This window comes from Halictus rubicundus, chromosome 1 (genome assembly GCF_050948215.1).
Source record: "Halictus rubicundus isolate RS-2024b chromosome 1, iyHalRubi1_principal, whole genome shotgun sequence".
NCBI lineage: Eukaryota > Metazoa > Arthropoda > Insecta > Hymenoptera > Halictidae > Halictus > Halictus rubicundus.
In genome coordinates this window covers 27,445,394-27,467,299 of record NC_135149.1, presented here as the reverse complement: position 1 = coordinate 27,467,299, position 21,906 = coordinate 27,445,394, and the positions used below count along the sequence as shown (strand labels likewise).

Sequence of the window (21,906 nt, the reverse complement as noted above, 5' to 3'; positions counted from 1 at the left end):
ATTTCTGAGCACCCCAATTTCTGTAGCTCAATTTGTAGCCGGAGATATTTTATAGCGCGCGCTACTCTCGATTTCATCCAGAAAACTCATCCAAAGGCATAAAAATGCTAGGATAGACTAGAAATGCTAGGATGCATTTCTAGGATCCCAAATTTCTGAGCTCCCTAATTTCTAAAACCCCAAACTTCTAAGCTCCTAAATTTCTAACCTCCCCAATTTCTAAGCACCCGAATTTCTAAGCTCCCAAATTTCTGAGCTCCCCAATTTCTAGGACCCCAAATTTCTGAGCACCCCAATTTGTATAGCTCAATTTGTAGCCGGAGATATTTTCTAGCGCGCGCTACTCTCGAGTTCATCCAGAAAACTCATCCAAAGCCATAAAAATGGTAGGATAGACTAGAAATGCTAGGATGCATTTCTAGGATCCCAAATTTCTGAGCTCCCTAATTTCTAAGACCCCAAACTTCTAAGCTTCTAAATTTCTAACCTCCCCAATTTCTAAGCACCCGAATTTCTAAGCTCCCAAATTTCTGAGCTCCCCAATTTCTAGGACCCCAAATTTCTGAGCACCCCAATTTCTATAGCTCAATTTGTAGCCGGAGATATTTTATAGCGCGCGCTACTCTCGATTTCATCCAGAAAACTCATCCAATGGCATAAAAATGCTTGGATTCCACGGCATGGGCATCGTCAATTTTTGGCCTACTTCTAACGCTTATATTACCAAATATCTGCATAATCTCGTCGGCTCATGACCAGCGCGCGCTAGATTGAACCTTCCCCTTTCGAACGAGCCCTTTCCCAGCGAAAAATATTCTCGTATAAGGACGAAAAGTTGAGGCACGTGAAACCATTTTTCGCCTATTTTTGTCGGTAACGTGGTCACTCTACCTTATCGCGAGTGTACGGATTCTGAAAATCGTACAAAGTTTAAGTAAATTCAATGTTTTTAATTCTTGACATTATAAAAACGTTTTCATATAGGAAATTAGGAAATTACAGAATTGACTTCTTTATTTAAGAGCATGTTACAATAATAAAAATCGTACAAAGTTCAAGTAAATTCAATCTTCTCTCTTCTATAAGACGATTCACTTTTATATGTCTTGTGTTTGGTAGATTCAGTGTTAACAATCAGCCAATTATCCGCGTCTATTAATTACACTCGCTTGCTTATTTAACGCTAGATCTACGGGACTCGTTAAAATAACGAGTTCCAATCATTTCAATCTTTTACATTCAACATTGAGATTTGAAAGACCTATTCATGGGGAATAGTGCAATAACTTATTTCTCTGAATATTACGATAAAAATCACTAAACAAACTTGAATAAATATAAGCTTGTCGTTTTCATAAAGTGAATTCTAATAGCCAAATTACCTTAATAATAAATAACGATCCCACAGAAGTGAATCGAGACGGTAAAATAAAATTACTTGACATGTTTATTAGAATATAAGAAAATTGAAGGGAGTATGCACACGAAGAAAAATTAATTTTGAGCGTCCCTAAGTCCATGCTACAGGACCCGGACAGTGTCTGACCATCGCCCACCGTTTCCACTGATCGCAGTCAGGAATTGCATCGAATAGATTCGAGAGTGACCTTGTAGTTGCAAAATTTCGCGTCTTCGCGCTTCCGCGGTATTTTGGCGGAGCGAGTTGAGCAACTCCGCGGGCCGGAAAAATAAACACAGGATTCAATCCGTCATTCACCGCCGTGAAATGTATTTTGAACGCGTCGCGGAGCCAAGGCTGGCTCTTTATCGTTGCCGATCGTAAAACGAGAACAACGTGCATAAGAACATGACGAGAGTTGTTTGTTAACAGCGTTTCTGCAGTCAGTGAACGATAAGGATGCGCGCAACGAAACCGAGGCAGAGAGTGCCATTACGTCTGAACATTACCGAACTGTTTTTCTTGGGGTTCGGACGGCGATAACGCTCATCGGAGACGGCAAAAATTCAGTGAAAATAATAACAAATCGGGCGGCCGGTCGTTTGTGCATTCAGCGTGCACGTGGATGCGTAAAATTCTGCATAATTCAGTCCCCTATTTATAAAGTCCACAGAAATTCGTATTCCGTTTGATGCCTCGAGTAAACACGACCATGTTTACTCTACGATTATGGAAATCGGTTCATAGAAGTCTGTTTTTGTTGAAATACTTTTCGATGGTGCATCACCGGTAGGTGAACGTGGTTCACATTTACAGAGTACAGAAATATAGGGTAAAGCACCTAATCACTGTGGCGGGTACCAATTACTGTGTCTATATTAATTATACTTATTTTTAAAGCATAACGAATATTAAAAAAGAGATATATAACATATATATTAACTGATTTTAGTGGAAATAATTTAATATCTCCTTTTTAATATTCATTTTGCTTTAAAGATAAGTATAATTAATATAGGCAACCCCCAAGTAATTGGTACCCCCACAGTAATTGGGTCCCTTACCCTATGTTTGGAAACTGTGGTTTATGAAAATTCACATGTCAAAATGTCGGGTTCTAATATTTTTAATTTACAATTATTAAGATTCTACAGACACATCCATGAGGAATTATACAAAATTTCTTTGGGTATATGGTATTTAAAAAAATGGCTAAAAATGTGGGTAGTACATTCTTGTTATTCTTATAAAGTAATATAAAATAGTCACTTTTAGTGCTCCGTAAACCTAGTGCTAAAAAAAATGAAATGAAATCTCTGCTTGATTTGTATCTCTGAAAACTGAAGTTAGGGCGAGTGACTTAGCGCAGAGATAGCTAAAAATTGAAACGAAGTTCTTAATCAATTCTAATGTTTGGAATCGGGTATTTAAAAACGCGATGCGCTACGAAGATAGCTGTAAAATGGAAATGAAGTGCCTAGTTCATTCTTATCTTTGGAAACAAACATTTAAAAATGTGATCTGGTATAGAGATAGCTGGAAAATTGAAATTTATAGCCTACTTAGTTTTCATCGTCGGAAACAGATGTTTGAAAGGATAATTTAGTGCAGACACGGCTGGAAAAGCGAAACGGAGTTCGCAAATAAATTTTTATCTTTAGATTACGATTTGATTTAGCTTACAATTAGAGGCTGCCGGAAAATTGGAGTTAAGTGCCTCGTCGACTTTTATCTTCGACGACAGGTGTTTCGAAAGGCAATTGTGTGTAGAAATATCTAAAAGCTTCAAGTGAACTTCCTGAATAATGTTTATCTTTAGGCTGGTATTTGATTTAATGTGGAGCTTGACAGAAAATTCGAATACCTAACCAGCTTTTATCTTCGAAAACAGGTGTTTAAGAAAGTAATTTGGCGAACAAATGTCTTAAATATTGATTTGAAATTTTCAAATAATTTTTTTTCTGTAAACTAGAATGTCAATCTATACGGAGACCTAGCGTGGCTTCTATGGTCACTATTATGTCAGCCTAAGTGTTTAACACTAGGTTCAAGGAGCACTAAGAGTGAGTACAGTGATTTCTCTATACAGGGTGTTCGCGATAATTTGTGCCATATTTTTTTCGTAAAAGGTAAACCTTAGAAAAAAACCGAAGACGAGATAGTTGTAGTATATTTTACATATATTTATTCTTTTTACATATATTTTTTCATATATTTATATATTTTACATATATTTTACTAACATGTAGTATACTACGGTCTTCAGGGTCATGCAAGGGCAGAAATAAAAGAAATAGATTTAACATTTCGTAATATTGTATTTACTAGTTTGTTGCAGTGATAAGACTATATCTCGTGTTCAATGTGACTTCCATTAGCAAGAATGCATTTCTGAGTTCTGCTGATTACATTCCTCGTAGTTTCTGCTAATGTTGCACGAGATATGGATGCACAGACATCATCGTCTCAATGTCCATTTTGACGTAAACAAATATGTAACATTCCATTTAAAAAATGAAGGTCACCTTTGTTTCTAGAAAAATATTAAAAACACAAAAAATTGAGATACGCTATCATATTGCTAGTGAAATATACTACAACTATCTCCTCTTCGATTTTTTTCTGTTTACCATTTACGAAAAAAACGCTGGTACAAATTATCGCGAACATCCTGTATATGTCGCCAAGGCCTGGATGATAAACGTCGCGGAACTATCCCCAGTACCTCCGTGAGCAAACATAACAAAGCTCGGGTATGTCTCCTGGACGATATTGACAAGTTCCGTGTTGTTGACATATATCGAGAATTTTCTGTATTTTACATTACTTTACAAAAATAAGACGAATTTGTCTATCCAGGTTTTTAGCCATTTCATAAATAATATATACCTGAAGAAATACATTTGTTGAGTAATTCCACGTAGATGGATCTTCACAATCTCAATAATCGTAAATTAAAAATATTAGAACCCGTCATTTTGACGGGTCTGTAGACCTAGCGTTAAAAGTCCAAAATAAAAAATGGCAGCCGAAGAGGAAGAAGCAATTTGCAACAAACGAGAGAGCGGGCTCGAATTTTCCGGCTCGGATGGAGCTCGTCAAGGATCAATGTCGAAAAGAAGTTCGACGAGCTCGATGGTGGCGGCGGCTCGCGTGACAACAACGCCAGAGTTCCGCGAATAATTTTGGCAACGATCCAGCACGGCCGCCATTCCGGTCAATTCGACGGGTTTTCCGCGAAAGAAGCGTTACGAACGGGTTTTCCGAGTGTTCGCAGGATGTCCGAGCTGAACAGCAGCCTGGACGAGCAAACAGTCCTGGACCACAGCATCGCCATCTTGTTTCCGGTAAGGGAGATGCGCGAAACTCGTCGCGAACGCCGATCCCGCTTTTACGAACGGCCGAAAAATTTCTGCTTCCACTACTTGAATCGATTTCATTGAAACGAGCCATGGTCGCTTAAAAATACGCCCGGCACTCATTCTGCACGGCGCTTTATAATACGATTAATTTTCATAGTGGTTCCTAACACGTCCCAGTTGTTTCCAGGCAATTTTTGAAGCATGCTGTGTTTGTTTTTGCGCGACTTTTAACACGACTCGCGACCCGTGTTTTTAGCAGTGATCGACACGGAGGAAGGTTCAACGCTGTCGTAACGAAGGAAGACGAACATTGTCAGGATAACAAAAGAAAAGTCTGTTTTCATTCGACCAGTCAACAGCTCATGAATTATTCGTCGTGTAACCGTTTCTTATGTACGGGGTGATCACTTATTTACACATTGACTTCCCGATGAAAATGCAAAGGCTGGTTGAAAGCAAGCTCTTAAACAGTGTTTATGCGTGGCACATTAATGGTGTCGAGAAAAATGTTATGTTGGAAATATTTAAATAACTGTAACTTGGAAATATTTAAATAACTGTAACTTGGAAATATTTAAATCAGGACAGACGCTTGAAAATTGGGTACAAATAATTTAAGGTTGTTAGAACTGATGGATACAAATTCAGGAGAAATAATTCGATATTTTTGAAACGCCATGAGTGCTTAGAAAGTCGGTATAAGTAGGTTAAAATTGTTAGATCGATACGACAGACGAGGTATAGTAGACCAATCAGCCAATTTCTCTGTCTACAGATATTGCTTGTAATGTACTTTTCAGTCTACGGTTCTGATTTACCGACTCTGTAGAAGATGATCTACTAACGATAGAGAACTCTATCTAAACGGAGCGGACAGTTAGCGAACTACGTCAGAGGGCGACACAGAAAGTGGGCGTCCGAGTAGGCTACTTTTTCCAACGTTGTCAGATTTAAAAGTGCAATAAGTATTCTGTTCGTACGCAGACTTAAGATTGCTACCGACATTGGTCGTGTTTTTCCAACAATTTAGTATCAATTTAGTAACAGTTTAGTATCTCGAGTGCGATAGTAACCCGCAGACGAGTGCAAACCTAAATCTCGCTCACTAGAGCAGACCTAAACTCCACACACGAGTGCGAAGATAATTAACTCATCAGCAGAAGCAAGATGAACGACCTAGAGACGCTCGGGTACCTCGGGTGGGCGAAATCCGTACTCACCCACGGGCTCCACCTGTGAGTGAGCCTTTGAGGGACCTTCGATCGGAGGAATACTAATCTTATGCCAAAAATATCAATTTTAACCTAACACGGTGCCCTTGTCCGCAACTCTATCTCGCAGGTACGGCGCGCTCGTCCGCAACTCTGACTCCCAGGTACGGCGCGCCTGGCCGCGGAAGGCACAAAAGCCACTATAGTGGTTCGTATCGTTCAAACTGATGCTTTCCACGGAAACCACTATAGTGGCGTACCATTCAAACTGATGCTTTCCACGGAAGCCGCTATAGTGGCGTACCGTTCAAACTGGTGCTTCCCACGGAAGCCACTATAGTGGCGTACTTAAGAGGTTAAGAAGAGGAACTTTTGAAAAGTCCAGAAGCAAATTCCAATTAGAAATACAGAGATAAGAATTGACTACGTTCGTGGAATTTACACATATAATGTAGGCCAAGGAATTTTTAAATGACCCTTGGTCGACCCCATGCTAGCTAAAAGTAGACCAAGGTAGGCAAGCCTGGGCTAGTGTAGCTCTGGAGGACCTCTGGTCAACTCCAAGGTAGGCAAGGGAGATCAGGGCAGCTCTGGAGGACCTCTGGTCAACTCCAAGGTAGGCAAGGGAGATCAGGACAGCTCTGGAGGACTTCTGGTCAACCTCAAAGTAGTTCATAGCCCTCCTGGTCTCGGGCCCCATCCGCTCCTGCCGCAGTGCCCGGCCCGACTGACTTACTGAGCGCGCTCGCCGAGCTCAGGAGCGCAGTGCGCAGCGAAGCGCAACTCTCCCCACCCCAATTAATTTCGGTAGATCTTGATAGCTGTGACAGTAATTGATACATTGGTTATTTCTGACTGTTTAATGTTTATAACAATTCCTTTTGCAAATAATGCAGACAATCACTCCCTTGATCATCTAATTTTTTAGTAAAAACAGGTAATAGAACTTGAGACACAGAATAACTTTTAACACATGAATATTACCGAGCAGAATTATATTGGGCAACTGTAATTAGTAAATTTATTATCTATGCTCGTTTAATGATTATAACAATTCTTGTCAACGATGTGAACGAGCACTCCTTTGGGTATTTTGTCATCACGAATTCAATACTCCTTCTGGCTTCCTTTCGGGTTTCGTGTGCAGCATCCTCTTCGTGGTGGGGACCTCTTCGTTACGAGCTGCAATATCTTATATTTTAATTTTCGAAGACCAACATCATTTCAAGGTCATGATATTATACATATCTGAGTGTAATTTTCGATCAGTTATACTATGCAATAAAAAAAATAGTTATGTATCAAAAAACATTGATGACCTTGATAACTCCAAAAAAATGACCTTCGGAAGAAAATATTCTTGCCAGACATTTGGCAAGAATATTGACACCATGCACATTACGTAACAAATTTTTTTTGCATCACAATAACCTGAAGAGATATTTAGGAGGCCTTACTTAAAAGGACCACCCTGTATATCGATGATAATATCGAGCTAACAGCTGCACAATTAGAATTCGCGTTAACATTGTAAAGTGGAATGTAAGACTCGCTAAATATAAGAATTATTGGATTGAAAAATTCTAAATAGTGATCTTTTATATACATAATTCAATCATATGTACATATACATATCTCTAGATAATTGCAAACTATTATCGCCCTGTGACTTTGTCTTTCTTTTGGAGGTTGGTCAAATTTTTCGATATGATTTCGAACTTCCTCTTGACCTACGTGGTCCTATCTTATAGTGCGATGTTTCATCTTTAATTAAATCCACTAATTAAAACTGATTTAAAGTACTCCCTGAAAATCGTGACAATTTCATCCGAGTTGAAGATCAGGGTTTATTGATTTTTCCATATGCTCCAGACTTCAGACAATCTTTTTCAACCTAAGTGAAAATTGACTCGAAAAATTTTCGAGCGGCCATCTTGCAGTAGCTCGCTGAACTATCTGCCGAGTGTCCTCTTCACACAGTCGATACCACAGGCATCGTCAATAACGCGTGGGTTGTTAAATATGAATTTCGACAAACAAATTATAGACATTACTACCAAAACTGACAGCGAAGATGAGTTTATTATTTCCAAATGCAGTTTATCAAACTGATTCATATGATTTAAGATTTTCTACCAGTATTGAAGCTCCAATTTGAAAATCTACTCGTGTAAACAAAGAACCTTACATTAGCGACCTAACTACAAAAATTAGCAGCAGATAGTTTAAATGAATCAACTGACAAATAGACCGTGGAATTTTACACAAAATAAAAATTGTTTGTCTTAATTGCAAGACACAGCAACTGCATAGACATTTATTTCTTGGCTCAATAATTTTAATGAATTGGAACAAATACAATAGTATTTTCAAATTCTTTAAATGTTCCTATAGTTTGGCATTCGATCAACTAATTTTTGTCATAAATGCGTAAAATCCGCAGTGTACTAAATAAATATGAATCAAAATCATGCTACTAGTTTACTACTTTTACTAGTTTTGCGAGTGACAAAAGTGGTTCAACCACCTAGACCAATTACCAATGTCATAGTGCTATAACGGGGGGGATTAAAAGAGCAGTTTTCCGAGATTGATGCATGATGAAACGAGCGGATTTAGGAGAATCAGAAAGCGAATAGGACTCGTGCCGATGGACCACGTGTTATGGTCGCAGCTCTCGAGCCGGGTGCACGTGACCGGTCGCAGGGCTTCGAGCAACCGGTGCTATTAATTGGATCGATCGAGCTCCACTTTTAAGGTCACCAGATTATCGGAACAATGTCATTCGTTGGTCGAAGCCCTAAGGGGAACGATGGATTTCACCCACAAGCGAGTCTTCTACATTCTGTCGACGATCCTGGACCCGTTGGTCACGGAGATTCCACCGGAGGAAACCGTCGAGGATGAAACATAATGCTCGCCTAACTCCAACAATCTGGGAGCTGATCAATTGACATACACCGGAACTGTTTCGAAAACGTTTCTCGGTTCACATTCCAGTCCGACAAAGTGTTCCCGCGAGTCATTATGAAAGCCACGAAGTGTCGCAGATCTAGATCCACCAGTGATTTCGCTAACGTGAATCTGAACGACCTTGACGACTTGTTGCACGGGAAGCGGATGAAACTCTCGAAATCCTCGTTTCGCGTAAGTTTAAGCTCATGGTGAACTTAGGTTGCGGATGGATCCAGCGGGGGAGTGATAGTTCGGGTGCTGGAGTGATCCTCCATTTTGGTACTCAATGAAACTGGAAGGAATTAGTTGCCTTTATGGATAATGCAGTTTTTTAAGAATTTTCTGTTTGAATGTAGGTCGAACACGTAATTAATTTTTAATTGAGCCTAGCTTGTTCATAGATCCCTCTCCTTCGATCACTGACAATCAGCTCGAGGATCTTCAAATTGACACTTCAGCTACCACATGTCTGTTAACACTTCATTAACTGGAAATTTTTTAATAGTCTTTTCAAATTTAAAAATTATAATCAATAAATCCACCATAACCGCAGATTTTTAGTCCAATCAGAATTCAACAAATTTTTAGTTTCAAGTTCCTTCTGAAAGTGTGTTTTTAAAAGAGGCTTAATCGCTGCTTTTTAAATAATGAAATCGAAAAATGTTCATATTAATCTTGGACTCATTATACAAATAGTATCAATTCAAATAGAAATTCAACTCTGGTTTGTGGTTAATAAACAAGTCTAGATTATCAAATCTAGTTTGTTAATATTGCATCAATTTAATGTACAAAGATGCTCGGACTAATAATCAAGTAAAATGTTAATCAAATGAATTTCATTTATATATTAATCGAATGAAAACGTTCGAGAAACAATGATTGAAAGTTTTTGTTTTTAAAATTTAGTGGTTTTATTCACAGTTGGTCGACCCTGAGGGCTGTTCGAAGAAATCGAAGGACGACTCGAAAGAAGAGGCGAAGAATTACTGTCCGAACTGCGATTCGTCGGTATGGATGAGGTCCTGCGAGAAGGAGGTGATAGAGCCTCTCCCAGGCAAGGTCACCGGCAAGATTCCGTCATGGTTGAAGGGTACATTGCTGAGGAACGGTCCCGGGAGTTTGAAGGTCGGGGAGTACAGCTTCAACCACCTGTTCGACAGTTCAGCTCTGCTGCACCGGTACGTCGACGTTAGGGGATTACGCTAGATTGGTCTAGAAACATCAAGGAGCCTCCTCGAAGAACGAAGGATAAGACTTCGGTGGTGAAACGGGAGGCAGCAGCCACAAATGTGTCGCGCAGCGGCGAAGAAGGGTTAAAGAAATTAGCTGGGCTGACGAAACATGTATCAATGTGTTATCGATCACCCGGAAGCCACACACCAGCGACCGCTAAATCCCCGAACCGTCGCTAAACAACAATTACGAAGACCAGGGCGATTAACTTCGAAAGGACACGTTCCAGCGAAAGACAGCCGTGCGCTGTTTTCGGTCTTCCTTTCGTTCACCCTTTTTTAACGTGCCTGCAAGTTCAAGGTCGAATATGCACTGCTGCGGCTTCGATCGGGATTTATTTATCATTTCTTCGAACCACACTGATTTCTCTATATATGTCGCCTAGACCTGGACGATAAATGTCACGGAATTATGCCCACTACCGCGGGCTACTCCCCGTGAGTATGTCTCCTGGACGATATATGACGCTGACAAGACTTGTGTTGTTGACATACATCGAGAATTCACTGTATATTTATTGCACGCGTTCTCATGCGTTTCCTGACGCTGGGAAGACCTACCCGAAATAATTTTATACCACCTTTTACGAAAGAAATATTTAAATTTGTCTTAATTTAATCTAATCTAATTATTTAAATATTTAAATTTGTCTTAATGTAATCTAATCTAAATATTTAAATATTTAAATTTGTCTTAATGTAATCTAATCTAAATATTTAAATATTTAAATTTGTCTTAATGTAATCTAATCTAAATATTTAAATATTTAAATTTGTCTTAATTAGCACAAATTCTATGAGCTCTATTTGGTGGATGTAAAAACATTAAATTAGAAAAATGTTGAAGGAACGCGTCCTCTTTACAGCAACTTATTGTTAGCAGTGTTTTAATTTTATTGATTTTCTAGTGCACGACAGAAACGTTTTCATTATCCTGATTTTTAGGAAGTGACCTGCGAAAACGGGGGTTTGCATAATGTCTGCACATTACGCACGTGTAAAACGCAGGTTTCGCTTTTGAAAATTAATCTTTCTAATTAAGAAAATTGTCCGTTTGGTTATTGCGTTATCAGTTGTCGTATCTGCGTCACAGATTTGCGATCTCGGACGGCAAAGCGACCTACCAGTGCCGATTCGTTCAGACCGACGTGTACAAGAAGAACAAGGCTGCTCAGAGGATAGTTGTCACCGAATTCGGAACGAAAGCTGTGCCTGATCCTTGTCAAACTATTTTCCAAAGGTCAGCATCGAGATTAGAATTCCACAAGTCTGCGAAAAGCTCGAAGAAAAGGATAATCGATTTTTCTTCAGGGTCGCAGCGGTGTTCAAGCCCGGCGAGGACTCTGACAATTCGATGATATCGGTCTACCCTTTTGGAGACGAGTACTATACTTTTTCGGAGTCTGGTATAATCCATCGTGTTGATCCTGTGACCTTGGACACGACTGGCAAGGTAGTTGTTATTGTTACATATTTTAAAAAATTAATCAATTCGTCTTGGATTAGTTTTATCAATGAATATTCTTCTTTGCTCCAATGGTTGTGTCTAATTACTAGATTTTCTTTTTTAATTGTTTAATACAGTTTAACACCAGAGTGTTAACTTAATTTTCTGTGTTATTCGTCCAGGTGGTAGTGTCAGACTACGTTGGCATAGTGAACCACACGTCCCACCCTCACGTGATGAACGACGGCACGGTATACAACGTGGGAATGAGCCTAACTCCTCGTGGGCCAATGTATAATGTAGTGTGCTTCTCACCGAGTTACATTACCATCGGTTAGTAAACATCCTACCAATTTTTCAAGCAATTTTTACAATTAGTAGATTGCATATAAAAACTGTCTCCATCAATTGCAAGACAACATGATTTTTCAGACGATTCAGGGGAAGAGAGGGAATTGTCCATGTTCGATCAGGCCACCATAGTCGCCACAATCCCCTCCAGGTGGTTGCTGAACCCCTCCTACATGCACACGTTCGGCATCACTGAAAACTATTTCATAGTCATCGAGCAACCCCTGGCAGTGTCCTTGACCACCGTACTGTCCTGCAAAGTGAAACAGGAGCCGATGCATGCGGCTTTGAAGTGGCACGAGAATGAAAACGTAACTTAAACTTTCGTTAACACAGTGAATTCTCGATATATGTCAACATCACAGGTCTCGCCAGCGTCTTGTATCGTGAAGGAGACATACCGTGTTATGTTTACACTCCTGAGCGTCCGAGACCTCTCGAGCTTCGTGGCCCCTCACGAAGTATATCTCGAGGAAGTGGGGATAATTCCGTGACGTTTATGGTTCAGGCCTTGGCGACATATATAGAGAAATCACCGTAATATTGCAATTTATTTAGTTTGATAACTTGACTTTTCTTTGATTTGTTAATCATTTTTAATGAATTCATTTCAGACCCTTATACATCTAGTTTCAAGGGAGACAGGTCAGCTGGAGAGGACCTTCGTCAGCGAAGCATTTTTCTACCTTCACATCATCAACCAATTCGAGACACGTGATCATGACTACGTGGTCCTGGATGTCTGCTGTTATCGTGATTCGAAGATGCTGGACTGCATGTTCGTCGATGCGATGAGGGTATATACTCGGACGTTCATTACCTATCTAATTATCGTCTTATCTAATTTTATCACCATTACTTACTACCATTCCATTTTTAATTTGCTAGCTTCAGTAGCAGAGCACACTTCTTTGTCTCTGTTAATTTGTAAGGATGATACAGGAAGCAACGAACTACAGTGAATTCTCGATATATGTCAACAACACGGGTCTTGTATCGTGAAGGAGACATACCGTGTTATTTTTACACTCCTCGGCGTCCGAGGTCTCCTTAGCTTCGTGACCCCTCGCGGGGTATACCCTGAGTAGTGGGGATAATTCCGCGACGTTTATCATCCAGGCCTTGACGACATATATAGAGAAATCACTGTATTGGACCCCCTTATACAAATTTTTCCAAATTCCTTTGCTTTTTCCAATTAACCCTTTGCACTCGGGGCTATTTTCATTCTAAAACTAAATTTTCATTTTATTCATACGAAACTGATCCGATTTCCACATATAAGATTTAAACGTTTAGTAATCTATTAAATACAAATTTTGTAATGGAACAAATATTTTGTAATATTTTCTGTAATTTCTTTGAAATAATGCCACAACAATTTCCAGTGGTGCTTCAGAGTCACCACTCGAGTGCTAAGGGTTAATTAATTGATCTGTTTGAATTCATTTCCATTGATCTTGTCACGTCTTTAGAACCTACACGAGAATCCTGATTACGCCAAGACGTTCCGCGGCAGACCACTGCGGTTCGTTCTGCCAATGACCAGTCCAGAACCAGACACCCCTTTGGAGCGTAATTTAATCACGGTGGAGACCGTCAATCAAGGTCTAGAATCGTTCAAGGACGTCGTCGAATCTCACGAACCGGACTCTACCTCAACAGATGAGACCTCAGCTAACAAGGACAATAGAAACGACTATAGAAATGTCCTCGAGAGGAAGGCATCCGCACATAGACTTCCCGATGGCAATATTTTCGTGAAACCAGAATTGCTCTGTGATTTAGGCTGCGAGACACCGAGACTGAACTACGATTGCTTTCTTGGCAGAGAGTATCGATATTTTTATGCTATATCCAGCGACGTTGACTTGGAGAACCCTGGAACGGTAGTTGTATTTTTATTATACAGAAAAGGGGAACGGTACTTTCATTTTTATTATACAGAAAAGGGAACACGGTAGTTGCATTTTTATTATACAGAAAAGGGGACGGTAGTTGCACTTTTATTAAAAGAAACATTTCTTTTTCTAGTCTATCTTAGTTTTCAAGTAATCTTTAGCTGGAAGGTAGTCATGAAACGATCCTTTTCAGATCATCAAGGTAGACATCTTGAAAAAGACCAGGAAGACGTGGCACGAGAAAAATGTCTACCCCAGCGAGCCCATTTTTGTTCCCGATCCTAATGGGAAGGTACGTTCTTGACAAATTGTTTGTAACTAATTGCAATTACTGCTGTAGAAACCCTGAATTTTTCCTTGTGAATGTAAACAAATTAATCTAACTTGAGAGCAGCATCATCCTCCAGATATAAATTAAATAAATCTAGACATAAATGAAAAAATTTGGTTAAAGTGCTTACTATTCAATACGATTGACGTGGCCTTTTATAAAATAAACCCAAACGAAATGATTAAATCACGATGGAAATTAATATTGCTGTTGAACGATCTATTCAACAATCCTTAGCTGTAGACTATTAACACGTTAACTGCCACATATCATTCCCAGAGATACTTAGAAAAACAGAGTAATTGAATTAATGAAAGCGGAACTAGAAATTCTAAATGTATTATAGGGGATGTTGTTTTAACCCTTTTGAATTCTAAAGATCTTAATAAAATTCGGTTTATCTGGATATGTCACAATAAAAATTAATGTCCAGCCTGGTCAAAAATCACTGTCAGTCATACGTGATTGACATGGCAGTTAACGTGTCAAAAAATTCCAATAGTCGCAGGTAGATAATGTGTTGTTGGGCAAAAATCGAATTCACTCCGATATGTGAAACAAAAATTGACAATAGCGATGCATAACTTTCTTGATTTGAAAGGGAAAAGGGGACGAGACTCTTTGCCACATTGTGCAGAGAAATGAAATTAGATTCAAAGATTGGTGTATCAGTGTACGATTTCAGGATTAAGGATGCTAATTGTTTCAGAACGAGGACGACGGTGTGGTGTTGAGCGGCATAGTATGGTCGGACAAGGAGTCTCAGGTGGGCCTGTTGGTTCTAGACAGCGTGACTCTGACAGAAATCGCGAGGGCTACCTTCGAGACGCCTGGCCCGGTGCCAAAGTGCTTACACGGCTGGTTTACCTTGGAGAAGTAGAGTAAACTCCGATTACAAAGCGACGAGTATTCTTTACTGAAAACGTGACCTAGATCTTCTCTGGCTTATGTGATATATATATGCATATATGTATATTGTTATACATCGATTGGTATCGCAAATTGTATACGCTTCTTACGCTCTCCTGCGCACCGGCGAGCTACACTACTATTTTTCTATGTTAAACGACCGACGACTGTCTACTGATTAAACATTTACAACGCCTAACGATCCTCTGGATCACATCGTTTCCGCTCTTAACTATTATCGAACGAATGATTTTGAAAGGGTCGGGTCAGAACGGATCCAGGCACCGGCCGAGATCGAAACTATCAGCTAGCGGCAAGAGGAAGCGCGTGGATCTTGATAAATATCGACACAGCACAATATGTAAATAATATAATAAATTATTTAATCTCTTCTCCCGATATTGTACAGATTGTACAGATACTCGGCGGCCGTGTTTCGCTCGTGGCTAGCGCGGCCGTGTGACGCGGTCGGCGAGATTTACAATAAAATGGGATGCATCGTGAACTTGTTCGTCAAGATGGAATGTAAAATGCCCTACGAGAATCTTTGCCTTAAATTAAACAATTGGACGGCGTTGTCCCGCCTCTGGTCCTAGATAAACACGTTCGTTCGTCTGTTAACGATCAATTAAGACATCGTTTTTGTTTCCATTATTAACTTATTATCGGTTATCGCTACGTCATTAAAATATCCTCTAACTAGAACGAAGCACCACCCTCTCGATTGCTCGAATTCAAATCCGATTCGCTCGTCGAGGGGAAGCGTCGTGGATCGTCGTGAGATCGCGAGGATCTATCGAAGGAAAAACGAAAAAAAAAAAAAAATAAAAGGGAAACAGAAACATTGATCCATCTCGTACGATTGCGATCCGCCGCGATCTCGCGAGGACAGGAGAAACAGTATAGAAATCTCTAGATGACTCGAGTCGAATCTTTCGCGCGGTTCTTTAAACGATTAACAATTAGAATAAATAGGTTGGCACAACCATGGTCAGACAGTTTACAAGCTAGAGCACTCTGCGAGCCCCGGATCCGCGTTCCTCCTCGATCGGTCGTAGATCACGCTCCTCGCGGAACGCTATACATTATTGATCACCCGTGATCCACGATCCGATCCCACCTGAAGCACCGTCTCTCTCTATCTTTCCTCCATTCTTCGATCGTAATTGCGATTCGGCTGCTTAGCATGGGCGTCGAGGAGGATCCTTTGGACACTGACGTCATCGTGAACACACTCTCGCTCTCACACAAGCCTGGTAACTTCCTTTGTTACGCGACGCGCGACCAGAATGCGAGGATCGTGCCTCGGGATTCGCTGGACGCGCTGCGATCGAAACGGGAAGGATCTACGCGCAGACCCCCGCGGAGGATCCAGCTTTTCGCGATCAGGCAGACTCGTACTGCTTCGGAGCCCGGTCCGCTGTGCCTGCGAACGGCTTCTTGATTCGCGGATTCCCAGAGGTCCTATCGCTGACAAATAGACTGCGGATTTTATGCATTTGTGATAAGAACCAGCTGGTGCAATTTCAAACAGTAGAAAGTTTAAATGAATGCTAATCTACTATTTTTAATTTAGGGAGATTATCAAGGAAAGAATGTGCTACACTGTTTCTTGCAACTGATACAGGCAATTTTGCATAAAGATCCGCAGTATACCGATGACAAGTCTAATGTATTCTATGAAATCTTCCTAGCACCGATACCCTAAACATTCCAAGGACCTCTGGTAGCAAGTCTTGGAGCCTCGGCTTCATTCGTTGCAGCACTGTTCTCCCAACTATGGTGAAGCAGCGTCGACCGCAGGACCCCGTTCCCGAAGGTCACGGCGATGATCTACAGCAAGCAACGCGTCAAATCTAAATCCAAAAGCCGTGATGTACGTCCCGTCGAACGTGCGGTCTGGGAGGAAGCCTTTAAACGCGGTTTGCATCAATCCTGTCCCCATTTAAGTACGAGAGGAGCGTTCGAAAGCGATCTACCGGCGACTGGTTGCTGCTCGAATGTCCCAGGACTGTCGAATGGGTCGCGGAAGGAAGAGGATAACTCTAATTAAAAAGGTCTCTCTTGTCGTTCGGGGTCGCGTTGCCTGGCCGGCGACGCGACTATCACATGTTTGCTTCTACTTCTCTCTCTCTCTCTCCCTCTCTCTCTCTCTCTCTCTCTCTCTCTCTCTATCCATTTATCTCAGACTTTCTCCACTTTCTCGCACTCGACCGAAGCGATGGAGTTCATCGTGCTGGCGTTCTTGCTCTCGGTGTCCGTCTCGCTTTTCGCTAAACTCGAGCTCGAGATGCCGATGTGTGAGTCCTGGTGAGTCGGCAGGATCCCGGCGTTTGCGTCCTCTATCGCTTTCCTCAACTGCAAGTGGACACAGTTTTTAGGTTCTTGAAAACTTTGATTGTTGCCCGGAAGCTTTTGGGAAAGGTCTGGCTTTTTTGGCAGCTTCGGGAGAGTTTGAAGGTCACGTTGTTGGTTGGTTTAGGAGGAGGTGCTGGACGCCAGGGGAGTCTACTCAGAGAGGAGCAAGGATCAGTGGAAATTACAGTATAGTTTGACCATTGTCGTCATGAGAATAATTATGCTAGTGTACCAAGAAGCAGTTAAATGATTTCTTCATTGTTACTAGGCCAGGCAAGTCCTGGATGTAGCATGATATATCTATGAACTTCGTGGGAAGCTTCTGTCATTTTTGAATCAACATAATCCTCAAAAGGGACTCTCCTCAGAGAGGAGCAACGATCGGTGGAAATTACAGTATAGTTTGACAATTGTTATTATCAAAATAACTATGCTAGTGTACCAAGAAGTAGTTAAATGATTTCTTCATTGTTACTATAGGCCAGGCAAGTCCTGGATGTAGCATGATCTATCTATGAACTTCGTGGGAAGCTTCTGTCATTTTTGAATCAACATAATCCTCAAAAGGGACTCTCCTCAGAGAGGAGCAAGGATCAATGGAAATTACAGTATAGTTTGACAATTGTTATTATGAGAATAACAATGCTAGTGTACCGAGAAGTAGTTAAATGATTGCTTCATTTATGAATCAACATAATTCTCTCAACATACCTCCTTGAGCCCCACAACCCCAACTAGCCTTCCAATAGCAGTCACATAAGCATGGTTCACCCCTACCATGCTGAAGAGACTATGCACCTTCAGCAAGGACGTCCTTTCGACCAGCTGGAAGGGTGCAGGGTCGATGTGACACCTGGAGAAGTCAACTTCCAGCGCCATTTCGCTCTCCTCCCATCGTTTTTGATCCTCTGTCGACATGTCTATCACTCTTTCTCGTGGCTGGTAACATAAATAAGTATTCCATCACTATGACGGTACAGAGACAGATTAAATGAGTGGTCAAGGTACAAACTTACCAGTTGAACTTTCTTCGAGGTGGCTGGACTAGGAGCCAGCATCGGCGTGTGCGGCTGCACGTTCATCCCGTCCTGACTTTCTCGTCTTGTTACTCCTCCTGATCCTATCTCTGGGTCTGGGTCCACGTCCTGGAGGGTGGCCGACTTCCTGAAGATCGCTTCGAAGGCCAGACGTATCCTGGAACTGGAGAGGTTCGAATCAGAAAAAAGATTTTCATTCTGGCTCTTTCTTAAAACCTTTCAACGCTAGGTTAATTCACGGCTGTTCAACAAATTTATTTCTTCGGGAATGTATTATTAAAATATAACTAAAAATATGGATACATTCCTGTTACTTTTATAAAGTAATGTGAAATAGTAATTTTAGTGCTCCATAAACCTAGTGTTGAGAATCATTTCATAGATAACTGTGCAATGTTAACTTTAAAAAGTGTTGAGGTAAGTGGCTCTTCTTTGCTACTTTAATTAGTAGACTGCGGTTCTTTGTGCATTTATGAGAAACACGAGTAGGAGAAGTTTGGAGCAGTATATTAAAATAATCATAGAACATTGATGTCAAATTTCCAATCTTTTAAAATTGTTGAAGAAAGAAAAAATGTACTGAGTGACTCCTCTGCCTTGAGGTAGACAATTTCCAATTTTTTAAAATTGTTGAAGGAAGAAAAAATGTCCTGAGTGACTCCTCTGCCTTGAGGTAGACAATTTACAATCTTTTAAAATTGTTGAAGGAAGAACAAATTTCCTGAGTGACAGCTCTGCCTTGATGTAGACAATTTCCAATCTTTTAAAATTGTTGAAGGAAGAAAAAATTTCCTGAGCGACTCCTCTGCCTTGATGTAGACAATTTCCAATCTTTTAAAATTGTTGAAGGAAGAACAAATTTCCTGAGTGACTCCTCTGCCTTGATGCAGACAATTTCCAGTCTTTTAAAATTGTTGAGGGAAGAAAAAATGTCCTGAGTGACTCCTCTGCCTTGATGTAGACAATTTCCAATCTTTTAAAATTGTTGAAGGAAGACAAAATTTCCTGAGTGACTCCTGTGCCTTGATGTAGACAATTTCCAATTTTTTAAAATTGTTGAAGAAAGAAAAAATGTCCTGAATTATTCCTGTGCCTTGATGTAAACAATTTCCAATTTTTTTAAATTGTTGAAGGAAGAAAAAATGTCCTGAGTGACTGCTCTGCCTTAATATAGGCAATTTCCAATCTTTTAAAATTGTTGAAGGAAGAAAAAATGTCCTGAGTGACTGCTCTGCCTTGATGTAGACAATTTTCATTTTGCACAAAGATTCGCAACCTATCAATTAGTGCATTTCGCACCTGCTCTCAGCTCCAGTGACAGTGGTATACGGCGTTGCAGCTGGGCTGACCAAAGGGCTGAATCCCTTCAGGGTGAAGGAGTTGGTCTTCTTCAGGATCGATTTCTTCGGTTGGCACCCGAACACCGGCGAATGATACGTATGCTGAAACGAAACGGGACCGCGTGAAATAACGCGAGAAAGAGAAAGAGAGAGAGAGAGAGAGAGAGAGAGAGAAAAAAATGGAAAAAGAGGTAGCCGGATGACGTAGGCGGCTAGTTAAGCGAGCAAATATACACAATTCGCGGGAAATGACGTCAATAGGGCGGGGGCGTGACTCACGTGGTCCGGACCGGTGCCGTTGTTTGGAGACATCGTTAGATCGTTGACACTCTGCCTCTGCATCTTCAGGATGTCCGGCGCTGGGATCACCTCGAAGCGAGAGGGTCTTCTGGTTCTCTCCTGGTCCCTTAACTGACGTTCCATTTCCTCGCGCGCCCTCTCTTCAGCCTCCTTCTGCCATTTTTGGGCGACCTAATCAATCATGCAACAGTCGAACTTCAGGTTTTGTGGAAATAAAGTTAAATGGAGTGGCAGCCAGTCTGATGATGTAGTATTAAATACGATTTTTATTTAAACGTTTTGTTCCGTATTTTCAGACAGAAATGTTGTCCCAAATGTTTGAAATAAAATATATTGTCATAATTTTAGAGCACAGTGTGCAGTTTCTTAAATATTTGAAATAAAATGTTCATCATATCATAATATTAAGCCTTTGATTAGGCTATATCAACTTTTATTTAACCTTAGAGAACACGTTAGTGACCTACACTGCCTCAAATGTTTGAAATAAAATATATTGTTATAGTTTTAGAGCACAGTGTGCAGTTTCTTAAATATTTGAAATAAAATGTTCATCATATCATAATATCAAGCCTTTAATGAGGCTATATCAACTTTTATTTAACCTTAGAGAACACGTTAGTGACCTGCACTGACTCAAATGTTTGAAATAAAATATATTGTTATAATTTTAGAGCACAGTGTGCAGTTTCTTAAATATTTGAAATAAAATGTTCATTATATTTTGATGAGGCTATATCAACTTTTATTTAACCTTAGAGAACATGTTAGTGACCTGCACTGCCTCAAATGTTTGAAATAAAATATATTGTTATAATTTTAGAGCACAGTGTGCGGTTTCTTAAATATTTGAAATAAAATGTTCATCATATCATAATATTAAGCCTTTGATTAGGCTATTTCAATTTTTATTTAAACTTAGAGAACACGTTAGTGACCTGCACTGCCTCAAATGTTTGAAATAAAATATATTGTTATAATTTTAGAGCACAGCGTGCGGTTTCTTAAATATTTGAAATAAAATGTTCATCATATCATAATATTAAGCCTTTGATTAGGCTATTTCAATTTTTATTTAACCTTAGAGAACACGTTAGTGACCTGCACTGCCTCAAATGTTTGAAATAAAATATATTGTTATAATTTTAGAGCACAGTGTGCGGTTTCTTAAATATTTGAAATAAAATGTTCATCATATCATAATATCAAGCCTTTGATGTGGCTATTTCAATTTTTATTTAGACTTAGAGAACATATTAGTGATCTGTACCGTCTCAAATGTTTAAAATAAAGTATGGAATATAATATTTTAATTTTAGAGCAGTAGTGTATTTCACAATATGCATTTAGGATACAATGTGTTTAAAGTAAAAGACGAAATAAGCTTTTGCGCAGTCTATATTTTTATTTGATCTGGAATGGAATTACTGCAATTAATTTGGTTAATTACCTGCAGCCTTCTCTCGCGTCCAATATGCTTCTCGATAAGCTTGATCAGTTCCAACCTCTGAATAGATCCGAGCAGGATCATCGAGTCGGGATTGTCTACTAGAGGGAATCCTCGGAGTTTGCGGTTCTCCTTCAAGATCTTCTTCAGCCTCTGATAAGTGATCCCATGCCAGATGTGCTTGATCTCACGGACCATGAAGTCCTCGACATAAACGTTGTACATACCTGGCGGAATGAGCACTGTCAACTTGCGAGTTCTATTTCGGAGACACTGACGTATTATAAATAGAAGAATATTCTATAGATTCAGTTACCCAGTCA

General features: G+C 40.1%; 2 protein-coding genes across 11 annotated transcripts in view; one reads left to right on the top strand and one right to left on the bottom strand.

Annotated features, from left to right (window-relative positions):
* The first annotated feature begins 4,405 nt into the window (after positions 1–4,405).
* On the top strand, positions 4,406–15,606 carry Ninab (neither inactivation nor afterpotential B). Of its 4 annotated transcripts, none has more exons than XM_076798070.1 (10): positions 4,406–4,746; positions 9,852–10,108; positions 11,256–11,402; positions 11,474–11,618; positions 11,792–11,942; positions 12,042–12,271; positions 12,575–12,757; positions 13,436–13,849; positions 14,055–14,153; positions 14,902–15,606. In XM_076798070.1, the coding sequence occupies exons 1-10, from the start codon at positions 4,678–4,680 to the stop codon at positions 15,070–15,072; spliced, it is 1,866 nt and encodes a 621-aa protein (XP_076654185.1). In that variant the 5' UTR covers positions 4,406–4,677; the 3' UTR covers positions 15,073–15,606. The 4 variants fall into 4 exon arrangements, with proteins under 4 accessions (XP_076654185.1, XP_076654166.1, XP_076654176.1 ...); XM_076798051.1 differs by lacking the exon at positions 4,406–4,746 and adding an exon at positions 8,578–9,119; XM_076798061.1 differs by lacking the exon at positions 4,406–4,746 and adding an exon at positions 8,581–9,119 and having other exon boundaries at positions 11,474–11,615.
* Positions 15,462–21,906, bottom strand: part of Clc-a (chloride channel protein 2) — an 81,872-nt gene continuing 75,427 nt past the window's right edge. For all 7 annotated transcript variants that reach the window (XM_076797895.1, XM_076797876.1, XM_076797885.1 and 4 more), the window contains 6 exons: positions 21,587–21,810; positions 20,116–20,307; positions 19,796–19,938; positions 18,476–18,659; positions 18,171–18,398; positions 15,462–17,459 (listed from right to left, as the gene is read on the bottom strand). In XM_076797895.1, the coding sequence (XP_076654010.1) occupies positions 17,286–17,459; positions 18,171–18,398; positions 18,476–18,659; positions 19,796–19,938; positions 20,116–20,307; positions 21,587–21,810 (1,145 nt within the window). In that variant the 3' untranslated portion in view covers positions 15,462–17,285. The remainder of the gene's footprint in view (positions 17,460–18,170; positions 18,399–18,475; positions 18,660–19,795; positions 19,939–20,115; positions 20,308–21,586; positions 21,811–21,906) is intronic.

Coding starts and splice junctions, on each gene's coding strand:
- Ninab (XM_076798051.1), top strand. CDS start 9,000: ATGAAAGCCACGAAGTGTCGCAGATCTAGATCCACCAGTGATTTCGCT. Junction 13,850..14,054: donor ACTTGGAGAACCCTGGAACG/GTAGTTGTATTT, acceptor GATCCTTTTCAG/ATCATCAAGGTAGACATCTT. Junction 14,154..14,901: donor TTCCCGATCCTAATGGGAAG/GTACGTTCTTGA, acceptor TAATTGTTTCAG/AACGAGGACGACGGTGTGGT.